The sequence below is a fragment of the Neopsephotus bourkii genome, unplaced genomic scaffold, assembly GCF_033783945.1.
Source record: "Neopsephotus bourkii isolate Nb327-2 ecotype Australia unplaced genomic scaffold, CSIRO-AGI_Nbou_v1 NB_1760, whole genome shotgun sequence".
Classification (NCBI taxonomy): Eukaryota; Metazoa; Chordata; class Aves; order Psittaciformes; family Psittacidae; genus Neopsephotus; species Neopsephotus bourkii.
The window spans coordinates 1,728,683-1,751,006 of NW_026902234.1; the positions used below are offsets into that span (position 1 = coordinate 1,728,683).

At 42.3% G+C, this 22,324-nt stretch overlaps 1 protein-coding gene across 4 annotated transcripts in view; it reads right to left on the minus strand.

Moving 5' to 3' along the window:
* Window positions 1–22,324, minus strand: part of GABRA5 (gamma-aminobutyric acid type A receptor subunit alpha5) — a 56,483-nt gene that overhangs the window by 17,817 nt on the left and 16,342 nt on the right. For all 4 annotated transcript variants that reach the window (XM_061377826.1, XM_061377828.1, XM_061377825.1 and 1 more), the window contains exon 6: window positions 10,708–10,790. In XM_061377826.1, the coding sequence (XP_061233810.1) occupies window positions 10,708–10,790 (83 nt within the window). The remainder of the gene's footprint in view (window positions 1–10,707; window positions 10,791–22,324) is intronic.

The following is a 22,324-nucleotide window of genomic DNA, read 5'->3' on the forward strand; positions in this document are numbered from 1 at the left end:
CACAGCCATACCAATGATTAATGTAACATGAATACTAATGGACAGTTGCCCTGATAACTCAGTCAGACACAGTACCTTCACAGGATGCTATTGCACTATTTATTTAAGAAGAGGACTGAGCTAGCAGTCTCTCAAGGATGACTGTGGAGACAGCACAGCAATTTGACTGCTGCCCCTTAAAGGGGTTTGCAAATTTGCCACTACACAGGTAGCGTCACCAGTGACAATATCAGCTGTTGCCTGCCCCATCCTGGTCATCCATGTGGCCACAGGGGAGCAATCAAGAGCAGTGCATCTATTCCCCAAGCACTGGGATGCGACTGACTCCTTGCTGTGAAATCTGACAGTATAGGCATCTGACTTAAAAACCAGGCATGACACACTGAATTGAGCTGTGCGTCCTTAGCTAGCAGGTCCTCAGGCTCCACTCAGAGTAGGAGTAAAAAAACCAGCAAAGGTTTTCCCATGGAGCATTCTGGAGCACCTCAAACAGCAGCAGACATGCAGGTATAGACAACAACTAAAATGTGCCACCCATCACCATGGAATGCCTGCCATAAGCTGACTGAAAGGGCTGATTAAACAGGGTCTGCTGCAGAGCTGTTACACACCCAGGTGCTCCGAGGTACCAGGTAGCAACAGGTCATCTTCCCAAGTTCCTGCTTGCATCTGAAAGCTGACGTTAGGGAGCAGATGACAGAATCACAGTATCCCAAGGGTTGAAAGGGACCTCAAAAAATCATCTAGTCCAACCCCCCTGCAAGAGCAGGGTAACCTAGAGTACATCACACAGGAACTTGTCCGGGCGGGCTTTGAATATCTCCAACATAGGAGACTCCACAACCCCCCTGGGAAACCTGTTCCAGTGCTCTGTCACTCTCACAGTAAAGAAGTTTTTCCTGATGTTCACATGGAACCTCCTATGCTCCAGTTTACACCCACTGCCCCTTGTCCTATCACTGGACATCACTGAAGAAAACCTAGCTCCATCATCCTGACACTCACCCTTTACATATTTGTAAACACTGATGAGGTCACCCCTCAGTCTCCTCCAAGCTAAAGAGACCCAGCTTCCTCAGCCTCTCCTCATAAGGGAGATGTTCTGCTCCCTTAATCATCTTAGTTGCCCTGTGCTGGACTCTCCCCAGCAGGTCCCTGTCCTTGAGCTGAGGGGCCCAGAACTGGACACAATATTCCAGACGTGGCCTCACCAAGGCAGAATAGAGGGGGAGGAGAACCTCTCTTGACCTACTAACCACACCCTTTCTAATACACCCTAGGATGACATTGGCCTTCTTGGCTACAAAGGCACATTGATGGCTCATGGTCATCCTCCTAACCACCAGGACCCCCAGGTCCCTTTTCCCCTTCACTACTGTCCAGCAGGTCAACCCCCAAATTGTACTGGTACACGGGGCTGTTCTTCCCCAGATGCAAGACTCTACACTTGCCCTTGTTGAATTTCATCAAGTTTCTCCCCACCCAACTCTCCAGCCTGTCCAGGTCTTGCTGAACGGCAGCACAGCCTTCTGGTGTGTCAGCCATTCCTCCCAGTTTAGTATCATCAGCAAACTTGCTGAGGGTACACTCGGTTCCCTCATCCAGGTCGTGGATGAAAATATTAAACAGCACTGGTCCCAGCACTGACCCCTGAGGTACTCCAGGTACATCTTCCTTCTTTCACCTTTTCCCATTTCTTCCTGTCACTGCATTCAGTATTTATAACATACTTCTTATTTTCAGATTTAGTGGTAGCTGTCTCAATCAAGAACTAACATGAGAATTGATTTAACACCACATTTAATGGTGACTACACATCTGCTTTTCTCAAAGAATGGGTCAAAATCTGGTACCCCACCTCCTGATGCTTTCTTTTTTTTCTGTTATGGATAGTTTAAACATCTACTGCTAAAGCAACAGGGCAGTAAGATGTGCTGGGATGACTTTTAAAAATTCAAAATATCCTGGCACCTTCCTGACCCTATCTTGCTCTTTGTAGGCCAGGCATATGGCAATTCGAAATCACTCAGCCAGTTTGAGCGCTGTACTAACACTTAATGAACTTTGAATTTGCGCTCACAATATTCAGTAGCTATATTAACTGCTTCATTAGAAAAAACAGCATGGTCATGAGGAAGATGCTAGAGATTTAATTTGCTTTTTTGCAAGGCAAACAAAAGTATCCTCCAAAGTGTGACTGACACCATTACTCACTTTGCATAGTACCTTACTCTCTAAGCAATCTTGATTGCAATGATCCACTCATTTTGTAAGCTGCCTCTTAGTATCAGCAAAGCTAATGCGATCAGCTCTCCAGGAGCATCACTGGAGTTTCTTTGGAGAAATGCAGAGTGAATTTAAAAAAATACTCCGTTTGATCTTGCTGTGAAGGATGTGTTCACAAACATGGTATTTTGGGCCACATCTAACATGAATGAAAACGTGACCTCATTGCAACCAACAGACATTCTTCCCACCCACTCGAGTGGCACCAGGAACTAACCCATCACAGCTCTCCTATCTGCTGAGTTTACTATTCAAAGCATCCTCGGTTATAAATCAGTACAATCTGAAACCAGCCAAGAGTGATTTGGACTACTTGCAGAATTTAATATATACCTTTGTTTCTGAAACCAGTCCCTTAACGAAGACATTTACAAATCTCAGAAGTACTCCTACATTAAAAACACTGTGTGAATGTATAATCAATAGGTATGCAGAGATAGCAGGCTGAAATGTTATTATTCAAACACTTTAATACTGCTCAGAGATTGAAGTCGATGGAACTTATTCCCTAAGCCAGAGGTGCAGTAATTTAAAACTCAGAAGCCAGATTATAGACTCCTGCCATGGGACACAATGCAGCCCCATATTTAGGAGAAGGGGAGAAAATCTCCTAAGGTTGTTCGTTCAAACTGCCCAACCTCAATGATGGATACAACGAGCCTCTCTGAGCTGATCTGCTGCTTACCAGAGGCACTGCCATTTCACCTTGTGTCTGCCACAGCACTCAGGTACACGTTGCCCAGAGATGCTGTGGCTGCCCCATCCATGGCAGTGTTTAAGGCCAGGCTGAATGGCGCTTTGAGTAATCTGGTCTAGTGGAAGGTGTCCCTGCCCATGGCAGGGGGACTGGAACTAGATAAGCTTTAAGGTCCCTTCCAACCCAAACCATTCTACGACTCTGTGATATGATTCTATGACATCCCCTCTTTGGGAACTGTCCCATTCCAGTCACGGAGACCCATGCCCAAAAGTGCTCACAGTCTCATCTTCCCTGTGCACAAGTAAAACTTCTATTTACAGGCACCAGCTGATCTATTTTAGTCATCTGCTTTAGGAGGAGATTAACCTGAGCCTAAAATATCTACCTCTTTCCCCTGACTGAACGAGGGTGAGAGTGATCAGCTCAGAATATATTTACTCTGCAGAAAAATAAATTTAGGAGGGAGGAATTCCAGCTTTACTGACAGATTTACCACTGGGATGCTTTCAGCATCATGGCTAGCTACTATCACAGGCTGGCCATGAGGAGACTTTCAGTGGATATGATGGGGAACAGGGGAAAAACAGAAGGCTTTTCTGGCTTTCCTTCTTCCCACTCCTCCTTCCCTCTCATTTCTTCATGGGGGATGACATAGAACAACTGTTTCCTTTGAAGAAGCCTGCTGAGCTGGGACTCCAGCAGCGCTAAATCACAGCTTGGATTCAGGGAGGAGCGTAGGTAGGCTCCAGCAATTTAGAGGGAGGACCCCCTGACCCACCAGAGACTGAGGTGTCATGAAGGAGCTGCCAGACAGGAAACCGGAATCCAAGTTTCAGCAGTGTCTTGCAGCTTTCAATCCCCCCCCCAAAAAACCCTAGGCAAGTCATTTTGTCATTAATGCACTGCAGTAGCACTGGGAGGCTCTAATTGAACCTAGGGACCCATAACGACAGAGGCAATAAAAGCAGGTAATGAACCACTCTATCTTTGCTCAGAAGAGACTGTAATTGCTCTTTGCCTCCTTTATCCCCACCTGCAAAATGCAGGCAGCAGAGACCTACCAACCTCACACCAGCATCATAAGAATGATTTTAGACCTATTTATGAAATGCTTACAAGCCATGGAAACAGCCACCTTAGAAAATAACAGCCATTAAAAACCTGGCTTGTAAAGCAGCATTTACCCATTTCTCCCAATTATGAATAGTATCCCATTTATACCAGTGGCATATACCCCTGAGCCATGGCTGGCAACATAAGCCCTCACTGTGCCTTTTGGGGCATGGTGGGGCCAGCACTATCTTTGCCGGTTTGCATCCAAGGGTCATTGAAAGCTTAAGCACATTAAGCACAGAGTCTCTGCACATTGTTTTCTACTGCTGACAACTCAAACTGAATCACTGCTTTCCTGCAATCAGGCAGTCGTGCAACCTTTAAATTTAGGCTGCAATCTCCAGAGTGGGAAATGCATGCTGATATTTGTACCATCAGAAAAGGACCTGGATCTCCACACCTCTCCACCACAATCGTGTCTAGGCCTCCTACAGGTGACATAAAAAACCCGCTGCTGAGTATCTCCACATCAACTCCTTCTCCTGCCTGAACTTCTGTTTCCCGTAGCTCAAAAACACTACTAGTCAAGGTTTTCCCCTCCAAAAAGGCTGATGTACATGGGCCACCTCCGGATGAGGGGGCTGCTTCCCAGGCAGGCAGCATGCAGGCTTTCAGCAGTGCCTGCTCAAGGGGCTCTCAGCAGATGCCACAAGCACTCCTTACCAATACCAGACAGGGTTTCGTGAAGGGTGATCTTGACTGTGTGGCAGGTAGTAGGGGCCAAGCCCTCAGCAGAGTTTGCAGCCTGGGTTAGTGATGGTTGCACGATGGATTGGGAAGACAACAGCCTTTTCATGCGGCATGTCCTGTGTGAGCAGTTGTTCTTTCCGACCTCCCTTTTCCCCCTCTGTTATGAACCTAAGGGGGAAAAATTCATTGGCTTCTAAACAGGGGGTGACCAGGAGTAGGAAGTGACAGACCCAGAGCTGGGCACTGTTTCACAGGAGAGCAGCTTTTAATGTATTTTTAAAATTACTTCAGTGCAAAGAGTAACCATGTATACGTGACAAAGCCTTTGAAATGTTAATTAACATCAGTGACTACAAACACTTAATGAAGATACTAGCACAGTTTCTCCAGCCTTTCCTAGAAAGTCCTTAATGTGTGTAAGATGGACTTCTAAGTTACACTGACCAGGGTACAGTACACTTATTGACATCTGAGCTAGTACTGCAGAAAAATGGGAACTTTTAAAATATGATTAATCTCATCCTTAGGCACGTATCAAAAGTAGTTCTAATGAGCCTCACTACAGAAGTACTTATTTCCTTTCAGTGGACATAAAGGATGTCTAGACAAGTAACTGACATATTTGTTCATCTGGTGGTAACACAGGGCAGAAGGAAAGAGCAGAAAAATATATCAAATGTCTTAGAAATGCTGAATTTTAGTATTCACCTAGCTTCACCTTATTTTAGTCATTCAATGTCCACTGCAGTGGAGCTGTCTAAGGAAGCAGTGACAAACGTTAGGAAAATGTAAGAGAAGACATGACATGAGTGAGCAGCATGCCTACCTTGACTTCAAGCTTCTACACACTGTATAAAAGCCAGATCTACAATTTCTGTCTTAGCCAGCTTTTGCCTTAAATTGCAAAATCACAACTTAGTCTTGAACTTGGCTGCTCAGAGGAAATACCTGGCTCTCTATATGTTCCCTTTCAAAAAGAAGGCACTAAGACTTCCCAGTGGAGTAAACAAGCCATGCTGCCTGTCTCTGCTCTCAGGAATAGACTCAGGAGCCTCTCTGGGCTATTCTGATAGAGATGAATAGCAGAAAAGCTCTGCCTCTACAGATGAGACTGCAGTTCCAGCTCCTCTTGGGAGCAACTCAGGAAAACCTATGAAAAGGCCACTTCCCCTTTCCAAAGTCTCCTAAATTTATATTCATCTTTATTTTACATGTAATTATATTCTTATAAAGGACTTTTACCCACAGGTTTAGAGAGGCCGAATACATTATCACATTTTACTACACCAGTATTACAGCCTGTTTAGAACTGTGTTTTGAAGTTCTACCTCCACACCTGCAGTTCTCCTGCAACTTCACAGATACTAAGGGGGGAAGGCACAAAAAGCAAGAATGCCCCTGTAGATGCCTTCACCTCAGTGCCTTCTCAGCGTTATAGAGAAACCTCCCCATCAGGAGAATTTTAAAATCTTTCTTTTATTTTTTTTTTCTTGTTTGAGAAATTTCTCAGTGGCTGCAGGCACACGGTTAGTTTTTGAACAGTATGTGCCTTAATGTTAAGAGCTGCAATAAAATCCTGGGATACTGGTGAAGTTACTGTTTCCTCATTACTCTGACTTTATCAGTCTTCTTAGAGGAAAACAATTTGAGCATGCCTCCTGCTGTAGCAGAGGCAGCACTTTCCCTTATCAAAGACTCAGCTGGAGCTGTTAAAAAGGACGACATACATAAACCATGTTAACTACTTTCTTCAGACACTACAAATTGTACCTAGTGCTGTTTTCTCACAGTCAGCAAGCTTCCTTTTCATCGACAGTGATCAACCTTCACCATCTTCGTGGCTGCCTTAAATTCATCAGGAATAAACACCAGGCCTGTTTTGCTCTGCTCATGAGCTAGGGGATCTCATTATTTTCAGAATATTCATTAGACTCTCTACTTAGTCTAAAAATAGTAGGTTGGGTTGGTTTTTTTTGCCACTGAGTGACTAGTGGGCAGCAGCTTCATGCATTTATCCATTCCACAATACAAGAGCTGGTAACTACATGTACTCCAACACTGTGCCTTCAAGAAACAGTAGCCATAAATAGACTCCACCTTACAGTATTTGACATTGTCAAAGCACTGGTTAATGTTCACTAATAACAATTATCTAATTCATCTTCAGGGCAACCCTGTGAGCTAGGTAAAACTGATATAATTAACGCATGACTAAAATGAGATTTAGGATTTAAGTCAGGTGCCTGGGCAGAGGCCTTCACGGCCTAGTGGATTAGACATCTGTCTCTTCAACCAAAGAAGTTGAGTCTAATCCTTTTTCTGACATTGATTTGTAGTGTGACCTTATGAAAGTCAATTAACTTCGCTGCCTCAGCTGCCCTAGAGATAATGATGCTTACCTACCCGTTGACACATGGGTGTTTGGAAACTGTGCTAAATGGTATCTTTAGTGTACTCTTAAGGCCTATCAGTGGAAGAGGTGAAACATTAAAGCTTCCTAACTTTAATATCCTTGCTACCTCACCTAATTCCTCCTCCCACACTGGAAATAGCTTGGGTGTAAGAAGGAATTTCTTATGCTAAGATGCTGCTAATGAAACCGTGGCTGCCATCAGAAATTTTCATCAGATGCTGTTTGACCAGCAAATTAAATTATTTAGAGTATAGGTCAGCATTAGAATTGCAATGTAAAGTTTACTTTCAGTTTGGCCATGGAAGAAACCAGCATCCTTCTTGTGCCACCATGAGGTAATAAACAGATTTTCATGGCCATCCCCACCAAGCACCCCACCTGATTCAAAGGGACTGGAGCCTGTTTGAAGAGACCTGAGAGCCTGTGCTTATGCACCATCCCCACTTCCCTTGTACCTCTAAATGAAATCTCTGCAGGGTACTTTCTACAGGTGGCCTTATCATTAGCAGAGATGCAAACCCGGAGGAAGAGCACATACATGCATGCATGTCCTGGAGCATACCCCCTGTATCTTTCCATCTCTGAGCACTGGGGCATTATACTTAAGAGGAGGACAACTAAAACCTGCTCTGTTCAGTTCACTAGAAGCCATCCTTGAAATTCTGTCCTGTCATCAACATAGCTTTTCATGATGTGAGGTAGAACATTAAGAAGTATTGCTTCTGTAGTTGTCATGTAACTTCATGTCCCTTTTCCTATATTCGACCTGGCTTTTAATTATTTCTATAAAATATTCTGCTGCTACATATAATGCTGCCAGGGCCCATAAAATCTCCCTCAATTCTAGTACAGCAAGAAACCAGTCAAACAAGACAGAAGAATTCAACATTTACCTTTATTTCTGTAAGCAAGATTAACATTCCTTCTCTTTAATACTGAAGGAAATGTCAGGGCTTTTTCTGTTTTGCTTGCTGAATTATAGCAAGTGTGGTGAATGATCATGCAGCCAGTAAAATAACGACCTGCTCCTGCCTCTGCTGTGGCACCCATAGCTTCTTGGTATCCCCTGTGCTGCCGATCCACCTGTGCACTGGCTGCTTTGTTTCACTGCCCTGCTCTTTCCACCCTCTGACCAGTTAGCACACATCTCCAACCTCACAGCTCTACTGATGTGTTTAACGTTTACTTTGATGCTACTCCTTGAGGCTTTTCAAAATCTTTTCTGAAAATAAGACCATTAAAAAGAAACCCTTTTGGGAAAGACAGGGAGGAAAGCCAAAGCAGAAAAGGCATGTGCTTGTGTATAATATACCCCAAAAGCTTTGTCTTGCCACAAGCCTGGAGATAAATTAGTACTGCTGTAAATAAGGAATAAATGTTGTATTCTCCTAAAATACATCTGGGCTAATTCAATAAACTCTGACTTACTGGCTGCTACTTGTGCAAACTTCTCCATATTAAATCCCAATAAATTACTTATGAGCTGCCAGATCAGTAATACAGATATTCCCAAGGCTGAAGGATTGCCTATAGCTTGTCCACATATATTTACTTATTGCTGAGGCTACCAGCATGGACTAGCACAGGCCAAACGGCTCCACGTCTATACACTGTGGAAGTCCTTAGAGGTAACTTGTGGTAGCTTATAAAATATACTCTAGGATTGTATACTGAGCATGGCAAGGAGTATGAACTAAAACCATATTCAGCCCTCACATGCCTAAAATGCGACTTTTCAGTGCTGTTTTTTTCCTGGGTTAAAATTACTGTGAGCTAATAAGATGATTAATACGTTACACATTTGGCATAAGCAGAATATTATAATTGCATTCAGACAAATTGTTGGGTTCTTTTCAATGCCACCAAAGACTGTACTCCTTCTAAGAGTTTGTAGCTTATCTAGCAGTATTATCTCCTGCACTTGCATGTTTGGGTTTGGGTTTTTTTTTTTTAGTCTTACTATATGGCACGTTAGAACTTGTACCTGCACCTAATTTACTAATGCACTGAAGCATCCATTTAACCTTACGGTTGAGCTTCAGATCTCTGCTGCATCAAGCTCTTTGTTTAAATATGTATCTTTAGTTTCATACTGCATATTTTTCAAGATGTCATAAAATTACCCAACATCCCAGTTCAAAAGTCTGCACTACAGACCAACAGATGTGACTTCAACCTTATCTATCAATGCAGTAAAGAATATGTAAAACTGGGAAGAACAACTCATTTTTCTTCTTCATCTTAATTCTTTCCAGTAGCTTCTGTTTAAATCTATTTACAAATAATGTCAGTTTCCTATGAGACATTTTCCCATTTTTAAGTTTGGAATGAAATGGATAATTTGTGTTTAATGTTTTGACTGTAAAGGTGGTTCTTCAGACTTATATTGGCTTTGCTACAGATTAATGTTGTTGAAGTAAATGGACACAACACGCAGTAACCTTGTAAAATACTGGTGGCTATTTAGATGAAGATTGGATGAGGGAAGGGAAATCAATTCATCTGAAGTTTGGTAATTTGATAACTGTTACTGTAAAGCATTTTTACATCTTAGTATGGTCTCTAGAAGACAATGCATAGCCAGTATTATACCAGGGTAGATACAGATGATAAAGGCAAAGCTTAATCTTGCAAGGATTAGTGACTCTAAATTGATGCAACTGAAAAAAACATTGAAAAATGCTTAAGACAGGTGGCTTCAGGAACTAGCAAAATGCCTTGCCTGCTAATTTTCAAAAGTCTGTAGAGATACTGATTGCACCTGGAACCTCTGATTTGATTACCAAAATAAAAAATGTCTACTGTAGTAGCCTCATTTGTACTTCAATTAAGAGCTTTGTATTTAAATATAGCCATCTTATCCCCTCAGGTTATTTTTGAAGTAAGCTTCTGGCAAGGCAGCAGCGTGGTGGATTAGAGGCTTGGAATTGAGGAAAAATCATCATTTGGCACACAGCTGAGAATAATGTGTGCATATATATAAATACATGTGTATATGGTATCATGTAACAAGATACAGGACTGGATTTATTAAAGCCAAATGGAAAGATATTTTCTCTTTTAATATTATAGATCTCTATTAATATATGTGACATAGATATTGCACTGCAGTCTGATTCAGATAAAAAACAAGAGCACATCAACCTGATCTGTCCAATGAAAGCTCCATTTTTCTACAAATATAAAGCCAAGTTATCAACTTGGCTGTCTGCATCTACTCCATCTAACTGTGGCTGTTATACCTGACGTGTATATACAAGACGTATCACCCACCAGCTCACCATTTATCATGGGGCATGCAAGCATGAGCTGAAAAGCAGTAGCGCCAGATAAAGCACAGTTATGGAAAACGAGCAGCAGGGTAGAGGCAGAGGTGTCAGTCTCAGGGTGCTAATGAGCAATGCTAAAAAGGGGGAAGGGTGAACAATTTGTAAAAGACGTGGCTCAAAGTGAAAAGCCAGAAAACAATGGATTTTTCTAGTTCTTATTTCAGAAGAGAACTTACAGCTTCCGAATTTTAATGGGCAAGCATGTGCATCCATGGGAAAATCTTCAAGCTGCATGGGACACTCAGCAGAGATGGTCAATCTGTGGGGAAGTAAGAAGAAAACACGTAATTGTTTTTTGGTGCCTTTCCTTTAAGCCTTTCATGGCAATACATGCATGCTGACACAAGCAAACTTTTCCTGAAGGATCCTCATTCCTGCTGAAATCATAACCCCCCTGATAAACTGACCATGAGATAGGCCAGCTGAACCACTGTAGGCCTCGTCTAGTAACGCTGAGACATGTGAAATGATTTTATTCATGAAAGTTGCTCCAATAAGATCATTCCTTCTTAGGAGTACATGAAGGAACACCTGTGCTTGAGCTTCTGTCATGTATCTTATCCACTTTCTGTAGATACTGCAACTGGACTAGGAATTTTACTCCTGAGTATAGCACTGTTACAGACATTAAGAAGCACTGCCATGATATATAAATGTAACTATTTAAATGCATAAAAGCAAATATTTATAAATACAAGTATATAAACATTTATAACTGTATATAAAGTTACATATAAAGTCAATGACATATATATTACTTTCTATAGCACTAGAGTCAGTTTCTATGGAAATCACATGGTACTGGGACAGCCCATTCCAGTTCAACATACTGTGAATCATCTGGGTACCCTGTCAGAAAAAAAACCAACAGGGTCATTTTCCCCAACACATTGCCTGGGGAAGCAATTCTGTCTCAAACTGCCCTGCCACTATGTGGAAATTCTTGAGCTATAGTGGACCTAGAAGTCAGAAGGGCAAAACTCTCAGGAAAACAGACAGATCTGTGGATGCTCCGTATGATTGGCAGATGAAGCTGAACACAAAGAAAAGTCTGAGGTGAATATCTGAGCAGGGAAGTATCAGTTATCTTGATACCAAGAGAGCCAAAGCTTACTTTTCTAGGTGCACGTAGCACATAGCACAATAAGAATCTGTTTTGATTATGCCAGTTTGATATTTGCATAATACAGATGGTTTGCTCAGGACAGTGAGGATGCAAATCTTATTTTACATTATGAGTACCCTTATGGCTTTCTTATTTTATACTGCTATTCTGCCTCAGAAGCAAAAGACCACAGACACCCAAAGCCTTACAGACTGCCTGGTGATGGGGTAACACAGGGCTCTGCTGGGGGGGGGGCAGCCTGATTCCTTACCAAACTGCTGCCTGGGAGGCAAAAATCTGCGAAGAAATTTACACCACCATACTACCAGAATGCAAAACTACCCTTTTCTATCACAATAGCCACATGTAGCTATTCTCTGCTGCTATATATACTTACCACTTCATACTAGCACACCAATGTGAGTATTGTTGCTACAAGAACTTCTATCCAAAGGGACCATTAACAATCTGTCTGTGTACAGATGGCACAGTGTTCAGCCTGTTCAATTCAATACAACACAATGATGCCTTGCTGGGGCACTCCAGCTACATGGACAATAAACTGGGGGAAACAGCTCCACTCTCTGCCAATGCACAGAAATCCTGGAGCTTTACCAACAGTTGGAAATGGCAAAATAAGCACAGAGAAATGCAATAGTATCATTGGCTAGAGATCATATCATGAGGATGAGCTGGGAAACAGGGAGGGAAAAAGGCAACTGCAAACAGTAATAGAAATTGTAAAGATAATCAATCATATAAAACCAAAGGAAAAATATCTCCAGTTCAGAACAGAGATAATGCATCATTTGGTAATAAGCGATGGGAAATCTACAATATAGAAAAGAAATTACTGAGGTCTGAGATACCTGCCCTTAGGCAGAACTGTTCTTGAACTTTATTTTAGCAACAGAAATTTTAAAATCTCTAGAATAAGGAGTTGTCTGCAGTGGAGACTGCCCTTGGGCACCAAATCCAGCAAAACCACAGTCACTGAGAGTGCTGTCATGAATTTAACAAGGTGGTTCTAGTAGCATCCTGCCCAGAACTGGCATCCTTTTCATAAAAATCACTTTAACAGGTACTTGAAAGCAAGGCTACCATCCCTCCAACGCATCGTTATATTTTCTGTACTAAGTATTGCAAATTTAATTTTCTTGATAAATTCAGAAACCTTGCTCTAAGTGCCATAAGAAAGCTGACGTCTGCAGCTTTCTGCTGCAATCCATCGCCTGTCTCTTTGTCTACCAACAGTTCAAGTATGTTGTTTCAAAGGCTGCAGCTTGACAACATTTTAATACATACACTTGTCACCTGCAAACATCAAAGGAGGGGTTCCCTGTATCCATCTTACCAAGACAGCAGCTGTGGAATCAGGAAGTAAAGGAAGATTCAATGCAGAATTATGAAGAAGATCTTCTCTTTCAACTGATTGTCCTATAAATTTTACCCTGCTGCCTGCATCTCTGGAAATAATGTTTGTGTATAATGATGAAGGCTGTAGAGATTCCTCAACTGTAAATGTGGAAGTGAAAATGAGGTGCACAGAGATTGTGACCTAGTGCAATTTAATTAAGTCCCTCCAGAAATTAGTTTTGCCTGCCTTAAATGAAAGGGAAGCACATAAGGATGGAGGGCACATAGCAGCCACTACATGTCTCAGAAGCCACAAAACCCCTGATAGTGCCAAGGCTGCTGCTGTGGCCCCTCTGAATTCCTCATCCACCAAAAGGTGGCAAATAGCTCTTTAAAGCATGGTGCCTGAAGCAAGTCTTCTCAGTCTAGCCCAGGGGTAGAGAGAATGGAGTTAATCAGCTGCAAATGTGCTTGGGTAAAGCCTTTCCTTTCATTAACATAAATTCTTCGGATGAAGAAGTTCCTTTTGCTTGGTATCAGTGTTCTCCCAATGGAGGCATGCTTCTTTTCTTTCCCCACGCCTCTGTCCTAGGGCCATTTATTCTGGCCACCTTGAATAAATGAACTAGATATTCCTATTTATTACATTCTATTCATAAAAAGTATGTAGTTCAGCCTCTTAGGTAATTTTAAAATGCTCCGTGAACACTCTCCTAGCTCCCCCTTACAAGATGTGCACTAGCCGAAGCTTGTGAAACATCTTGGAATGGGCAACGCAACAGAAAACTTGACCGTGGGTTATGATACACGGAGTAAGTGTCATCACCCTGAGCTTCTGCAGAGACCTCTGTGCACAACAGGAGCTGTTGTTCATTACTGTGTGAGGACCTGAAAAACAGAGTCATTAAATTGACTCCTGGTTCAAAGAGACTGGATTTTCTACTGCACACAGAAAAAAAACCCAAGCAGCACAGCAGCCATCTCTTATACTCTGGAGGCTGGAAGCATGGATCACTGCATACAGATTTGCTCCTAGGTACAAACTGTATATTCAGATCATAGCTCCAGGAGTCACAGATAAATTGGTATCTGCGTCTGCTCCTTCAAATATCGCCTGGGGTGGTATTTGCACACTTCGGCTTTAAACACTGTGTTAAAATATAGGTACCCTTTGCATACTGCAGTTTACACAGCTGATTATAACAAAATTACTCCCAGTTTGCATTTATTGAACCAAGAGAAAGGAGGCCTTGGCATGCATATGTGAAACAGCCTTTGACTAATCCTTTTAATATGGTCAATCCAGAATGATCTTGCTGTGCTCACTGCAGCACATTATCTGAGCTAGAGACAGTCTCCAAACCAGGATTTTTCTGTCACAGCACAAGTACTGCTCAAACTTCAGTTCCTTCCAAAAGAAGTATTTAAAAGCTTCCCACCTTCACCACCATTCTGTCTGAATAAAAGCCCTATGGGATTAGTTTTATTCAACAGAGTTTTTGACAAGATGGTAAGTGGCTGTTAAAGGTCCTCTACAATGAAGTTTATTAACTCTTTATTGAAGTTAATGGTAAAATTCTGCCTGACTTCAATGGGGATGGTATTCACTCAAAATATGTAACAAACCCTTGTTACAGCTGCTGCTGTATCATTAACAACAAAATTTCACTGATATTAAAATGTTAATCAACCAACAAAATGCTACAGCATATCTTAACTACCTGAAAAAAAAGTTATGTCTTCAAAGCTTCATCAAGCTTCATTATATATAGCCTTTAAGAAAAACAGATTACTGAAGTTCTGTTTCAACAAAATATAGACACATCAGTGAATACTCATCTAAGAAAGCACAACAGTTCAAGCAGCAAGACTTCTTCAGTCCAAAAAAAGTCACTTTCAACCATTTCCACTAGAGAATTAAGCATGACAATGCTTTCAAGAGGCTGTGGCTTTTTAAACAAGGAGGAGAAGGAGGTGTTAAAGTCAAGGATGCAACAAGGAAATAAATACGGATGTTTAGGAGCCAGACATCCGCAGAAAGCATGCTTCAAGGAGAGGTGGGAGTCCCCAGCAGAAGCCCCAGAGGCACAAAGCACCCCGTCCCATAACAGCCTGTTTTAGGGAGCTGTAAGGGCCTCGCCACTATTCCTATGAGTTCCATCTACGCAAGGCGCTTGTGCTCGTACTCGCGGGAAAAGAGCTGGGAGACTGAGCAAAGCTGTGAACTCTCTGCTACCCTGGAAGTGCAGAAAACACTTTCCAGAGCATTATCTGCAGCTGCCAGGCAGGAGGTGAGGGCAGCCACCTGCCCAGGGAGCAAACTGACAGTCGCAGGAATTTGCTTTTTCCTATCAGCTACGAGCTTTAGTACACAAACAAATTAAAACAGAGAGCTTTAGAAGAAGAGGCGATCGGACAGGCAGAGTCACCAGTGGCTTTTGGGAGAAGTTAACTCAAGATAAGTGCTGAATAATAAGAGTTACTGATGAAGGGGACACAAGGAATATTTTGTTGGTTCTGAGGTATTGGGGCCAGAGAGATATGAAGTTCTTCTGCCTGTGTGCCCTAATTCCCAAACCAGCTCCATCTTCTTAGTTGTTTATTTCTGTGCACTGCCTTTGCCCCTGATTAAAGGGAGTATTTTAAAACTGTGCTTTGGCCCTACCTGTGCTGGCAAATAGCTGCTGCTGTGGGGATCAGTCAGGATGGGCACACAAAAGCCAGAGTGCCCTTCCCAGCATGAGACCAGCCATCACCATTTCCCTTTAAAAAAGGCAAAATTTTTACTTGAAACTCATCTTGAACCTATCTCAACATGCCTAAAGAGAATTACGTGGATCCAGCCTTGCCCAAGCTATACCTCACAACAAGGGGCTTGCTGGCTCCCTGCAAAGGGAGACTTCAGGGTCAGAAGCCAAGTCTAGGAGGAGCTTCCTTGGGTACCTGCTCCAACAGGAGCTGGGCAGAACGATTTGAGCTCCTGCAGCATCTCCATTATACACTCTCACACACTCATGTGGATAAGAGAATAATGATGAGTTGCTGGTTTGGGTTTTGGGTTTTTTTTTCAAACTGTGAACACATTGTTAGGTTTGTGAAATTACTCATTTAGCCTTGACTCAGGACACAACTATTCACCCGTTCTCCTACTGTGATGTCTTGGGAACACTTCTATAAACAAACTGTTACTCTTTTCAAAGGGTTTTAAAGCAAGGCCCTTTGCTGTTGTTTAAAGCAAGGCCCCATTGTTTCAGGCCCCATACTTACAGCATAAGTGTGTAGTCCAGGGAACTGATGTCTCCCTGCGTTCCTTAAGTAAATGTAACATGTGCTTATACAAGCACACACATATATATATGTAAACAACTTTCTTGGTACTAAACCACTTACTCCCATACAGTCCAAACAAACCCTGTGGACGGTGGTAATAGTGGGTTACCTAACACAGCACAGAAATGTTAGGATGTGGATATACATTCAGTCATGGTATTGATGGCTGTAAGAGTCACCCTGAAACTTCCTCCTGGCTGGCTGACAGTCTCCAGCCTGCCTCAGGGGGAGAGAAGTGATTAAAGCTGGTAACTCAAACATTGCTTTGCTTACAAATCTCTATCACTGTGCTGGATAAGAGGACAAAACACAGTCTCAGGGCCTTGCTCTGCACCTCTGTGTGGGCTGTGGAGGCAGTTCGCCACTGCTTCTTATCTGTAACACTGGTTATACACTCAGTTCCTTGGAATCCACCATATAAAGTGAACACCGGAAAGAAATTAAAACTAGGACCTGGACTAAGTTGGTCTGCAGAAATTTTAGCCCATTTTTCCTTCATAACCACTCTACCAAGAGAGTACCTTTTTCAGACTTTCTTATGATAATGAGATATATTATCTTTATATGATACCAAAATGTGCTTTGACAAGCTCCAGATACTGATATTTCTGTGAGCTGTGAATGTATAATTCAGATGTACAGTGTACCTGATAGCAAAACTCTCATTTTAAGCAAACCAAATCCTTAGCATAGATTATGCTGAAGTGAGAAAACAAGGCTTTAATTGCCTAGATTAACCGTGCTGAAAAGTAGGTTATCTGAGGTGGACAGTACTGATCTCAAAAGCTGTGCCACTATAGGAATGACCTCCCTGCATGTGGAGTACATCGGCATACCCAGAGCACACTCCTAGATGGGAACTGGGGGATGTTCAGCCTCTAAATACAGGAAGAACAGAGAAAATAGATTAAATAACCAATAGGACACTTAAATTACCTGTTCTTTGATAAGGATTTATCTGTTTATTTATTATCTGTTATCTATTATCTATTTATTTATTTATCTGTTCTTTGATAAGGAGTTCTAGAAAGAATCACATTTCCAGCTCGTGGTAAAAGTTTATATTAGAGGTAATACATTTCATTCTACAATATTTCTTTAACATGCGTAAAAACAGTGGGTGGAGCAGTGAGTTTATACTCATCCATTCCTGCAATGCATTGTGTCTAATGAAGTCCATATGCAAGGTAAAACTTGCTGGAAGCAGCTCTGCTTTTTATCAGACTAACTGGTGCAGTAAAAAACCCCAGGCTTTTCATCAGTCAACTCCTTCTCTAGGTTCTCTGCCTACAAACATTATTTTCCTAAAGAAATTTTGGATCAATATGGCTATGCACGCTATAGTACAGTATCATACCCATCGAATTGGTAGTTTTACTTAAAAAGATCTATAAGCTTTCTCTCCTTGCTGGTCCTTTAGCCACGATGAGCTCCCCCTGGCACCCATGAGGAAGGCCTTCAAATCTCTCCTCTGCTGTAGTTTCGATTTTTACTGAATTCATGAATTAAAATCCCAAAATCTAACTAGTACTAACAATGCTGAGAAGCTGATGCAGTTTAGATGCAGGTGAAATGATAACACATCAACTAGTCCACACTTCTTTATGCCCTGCCACACATTTGCCCAAGTCTGTACATGCTCCACATTTTGACTATACTCTTCTCAGCATGACCCTTTGGCAGCGTGTTCTACTATGTGCTAACTGCAATAAATACAATTGTTCTTGAAGTGCTGTGTAAGACTGAATTATGAGCTTCTCCCTGGCTCTCAAGAGAGGCAAGTCCAGCTACTGGCAGGATAAGCCAGTGACGTCAATGTCTGTTGCTACCCAACCACACAAGGGGTGATCCAACCCTTGCTTTCAGCGGGAGAAAACCCAAGCACATGAGGATGAAGGGAGCACAGAAAGCTCTCCCAGGCACCCTAGCTGATGGAAGCTAAGGCCATGTGATGGACATGGCAGAGTTCCTTCCTCCCAGTTCACACAACCTTTATATTTGCACGGACAGGCACAGAACTGCATGTGGCATTTTCTACACAGAAAAATGAGCCGGATTTAAAAAGTAATGAGGCATCGGGTGAGCAGTACCAGCTCACTTGGGCTCTCTCATGTCTACACTGGGATGCACAGACATGAGGGGGTAGGTAGGAGTGATTATGATCTCCTAACATTAAATACAGTGGTGAAATCCTTGGTTATTTTCCACAGTTCGGACAGATGATCTAGAACTCCAAAACATCTCACCACAGTTTTCTTTCAGCCACTCACCTTTAACCCCAGACTCTTCTTATTCACCTCACATTTCTATGTCCATGCCCCTGGTCACCAGTCACCCTACCATTTGTGTAACTTCAATATGCCACACCTCTGTGTGAAAGGGGCATGCCTCAAGCGACTTGACAATAACCTCCTTCACAGGAAAAAATGGGCGTAAGTACCTCTATTGGTAACAGAGAGGGTTGTTTCAACATCCAAGCAGAACATTATTACCTGGGTTTTTTTGCCTTGCTACATGCTCTTGGAACAATACAGCCATAAAGTGACAGGTAAAGGGTCAGGCTGTGGACGCTTGTTGCTTCAGGGAAAGAGCCCTCTGATCCCTCAGCTTTTTCACACCATAAACAGTGACTAAACAGGCCTCAATTTACCATCTGTTTGCTATTTATACCACCACCAGTGCTAGCATCTGCTACAGCGTAAGCACCTGTTTGCTGTAGTGCAACCTGACAGAAGTGAATCTCCCAGTGACATTTGATTGTCCCCATGCTAAACTATGTTCAACAATATACTTGCTCCTCCTGTCCACCCGGATTTCCCCAGGATGAAGATGCACTAATGCAGCTGGGTGGGAGCTCCTGTTCCTATAAAAATCAGTGGGGTCCTTTTTTCCCCAAGGCAGGTACCCCTGTGCCCTTGCATGCAATTGGAGATGATGGAGCTGCGCCTACAGAGGTCAGCTCAGTGACAGCTTCAGAAGAGACAGAAAAGCAAAATCAGGTAGGAGGGGTGAGATACATATTCTACCACTGGACTGAGCAAACCTAGAGATAGTGGTTTAATTGATGCTGAAATCAATTTGCATAGCTGATGATTTTAAGATGCACATTTAATGGCAAAAAAATAGTGTTTATTACTTTGATTAAGGAGGTTTTCCTAATTTTCCTTATCTTTTAGCTGAATCTCTGATTCAAAACATAGTTGATTTTTTTACATGGACGGGACACATGAGTGCACTGAAGAGATGACTGTGGAGCAATGAGAAAACCTTATGAAGTCTGACAGAGCCATTAAGATAATCTGGGGGTTTATCATCCCTTCTGGTCCCGAAGTTTCCTGGCCCAAATTCCTGACAAGAGTATTAAAAGGGAAGGCCAGCCTTGCTTGTAGAAATTCTTCCTAGGCTTTGATACTGAATATAGTGTATATAATGAACACAATCTTAGGATTTTAGCTAAAGCCTGGTGAAGAAGACATACTTCATAATTTAGAGAAACTACATAGAAGTAACAGTTTGGATTTTTTTTTGAGTGATATAAACATGACTGTAAGATACCAATGTGATTTCAGGAAATCTTAATTTAACAGCAGAAAATGTAACGTCAGGCTAAACATCAATGTAAGATAAATCAATAAGATCTCATAGAAATTAACTGAGGCAAAATCTTAAGACTTCTACAGAACAGAGTAGACAACAGACTAAAAACAGACACTGCTAGTGCTTCCCTAAAGCCCTTTATTCCTCAAATACATGCTTTTACTTTCTGACCACTTCAGATATCTATATCCAAACCTGCAGTACCTTCTAGTTATTCCTAAGTGACCGTCATCAGGACCAAGTATCCTGCTCTCCAAAACCCTTCTACTTCCATTTCTTGCAAAACCCTATCTTACCTAAGCCCTCAAATGCATCTTGTGATCATCCACTCTTGACTCAGCCACAGGTACCTGGAACCCACCAACAGCTAGCTGGCCTCTGGCATCCATGGCTAAACACCCCTTTCCTCACCAACATGCTATGGGCTCTTCCCTTCATCTAAACAGGCAAAGGCAAGATTGGAATTTACTGGGGTTTCTTGAGCTCCTCTTAATGTGCACTGTATTTCCTCCTACATCCACCTAGACAAAAGTGGAAGACTGAACCCAATTTAAATGCACTCACATGTGCACACCCTTGGGCTTTATGTTGCATGGAGAAGAAGCTATGCAAGTCCTCCACAACACAGCTACAGGACCACCTTCTGTCCAGAACATCCCATAGCTGTAGGCAGCCGGCACGCTACCCATCTCCAGGCTACATGAGTACGGGGGTGAGAAACACTAATGGAAATAAGCAAGTAGGATGGGACTCATGACTAAACACAGACATCAGTAGTAACAGCAGTTACCCTATGCTCTTATTTCTGAGACTTTGAAAAAAAACAGGAACCCCCTAAAGTATAAGTGGAAAGAGTGTATCATCTCTCATACTAAAGCAGACATCAGAAATAATGCAGATACCTAACTCCTTAAAAAGTCTCTCCTGCACAGGAAGCAATTCTGAGCCAAAAGGCTCAGCTGCAGCCATCAACGCTACAGATGAGTAATACTAGCTGAGGTTAATACCACCCATCCTGCCCGGTGCATTCCACCACAGTATATTTCAGATTACTCATTGGCAGTCTGACGTTTGAGCACAAACATAAATACACTTCAGGGAACAGTATTTGCAATTAGACAGATGAAAATTTTAATTTCAGTCTAAGTGAAATGACTAGGGAGCTCACTGTAGTGTTATCTTTCCCTCGTAATAAAAGATGGGGTAGCCGTAACAATTCTCCAGTATCTATCAGATACTTCCAAAGTTCTTAGCTGCAGAAGCTAGGACCTGTCTGTGGATTTGGGCAAAGGCAGAGTCACCAAAGTAGATATGCTCTCCTACAGGTGCTTTGGGGTACCCTTCAGGGCACTGCTTCCTTCCGGATTCTGTTCAGTCACCCCATCCCCTCCATTTATACCCAGGACATTAGGCTGGCCCTCCTGGTTTGTTCTTATAAATCAGGGTGAGCACAATGCAATCTGGCAGAAATTGTACCAGCTAACCCCAAGGGAAAGCTGGGTCTGACTCTGTGCTCAGCACAGACTCAGAACTAAAGCTGGACCTTTTGTAACCCCTCAAAGTATAGGCAAGCACCTCCATCATCCAAGGACAGGCTGGTTTTCGTTTGGGTTTTGTCTTTTGATCAATTCTGCCCCTGCTGTGTGAGTTCCTGTCTCTGCAATGGAGATCTCTGAAGCACTCTGCCCACTTTTATCACCAACAGAATAGGCTATTGTCACACATTCTACATAGGTACTATATTTGGGCTGGTCGTGATCGCCTGTTTTGAATGTATTACACCAGAGCCTCCTCTGATGCTTTTCTCTCCCTGTGGGTAACTCCAGCCATGGATTTTTCAAAACAACAAATCTTGGTTCCTAGAAGGACAACTTTTGAGAAATGGGGCAACGTGCAATCAAAGCAGAGAGATGGGAACCAATAGGCTTGGTCTCAAAACAAGAATCCTGCTGCTACCCTCAGGGAAGGGCCCTTCATTTCATATATCCCTATTTTCTCTCACTCTGTCAAAATCTGAATTGATGAAAAGCAGCTGAGAGTCCTTGCCACCAAGGCAGTTTTTCATAACTCTGCGAGATTCAGCCCAATGTGAAGAAATTATTTTTCTTCCAGCTTCAAGGCTTGAAGCTTGAACATAAAAGAAAAGGCAGCAAGTCTAACAGGGGAAAAGAAATGTGTATTTGTATGGCTTGATAGCTCCTAATTAGTTTTATAATATTTACACAATGCCCAAAGCATTGACAGATTCCTTTATGCAAATATAAATGCATGCATAAATTAAATCTTCCCTCTGAAATAAAAGCAACATATTCAGATTGAACAGAAATGTTCCCATCTAGACGGCTGGATGATTGAAAACTAAGGGTTCATTTTAAGGTATAGATCTGCTGGCTGAAGTTTTGGAA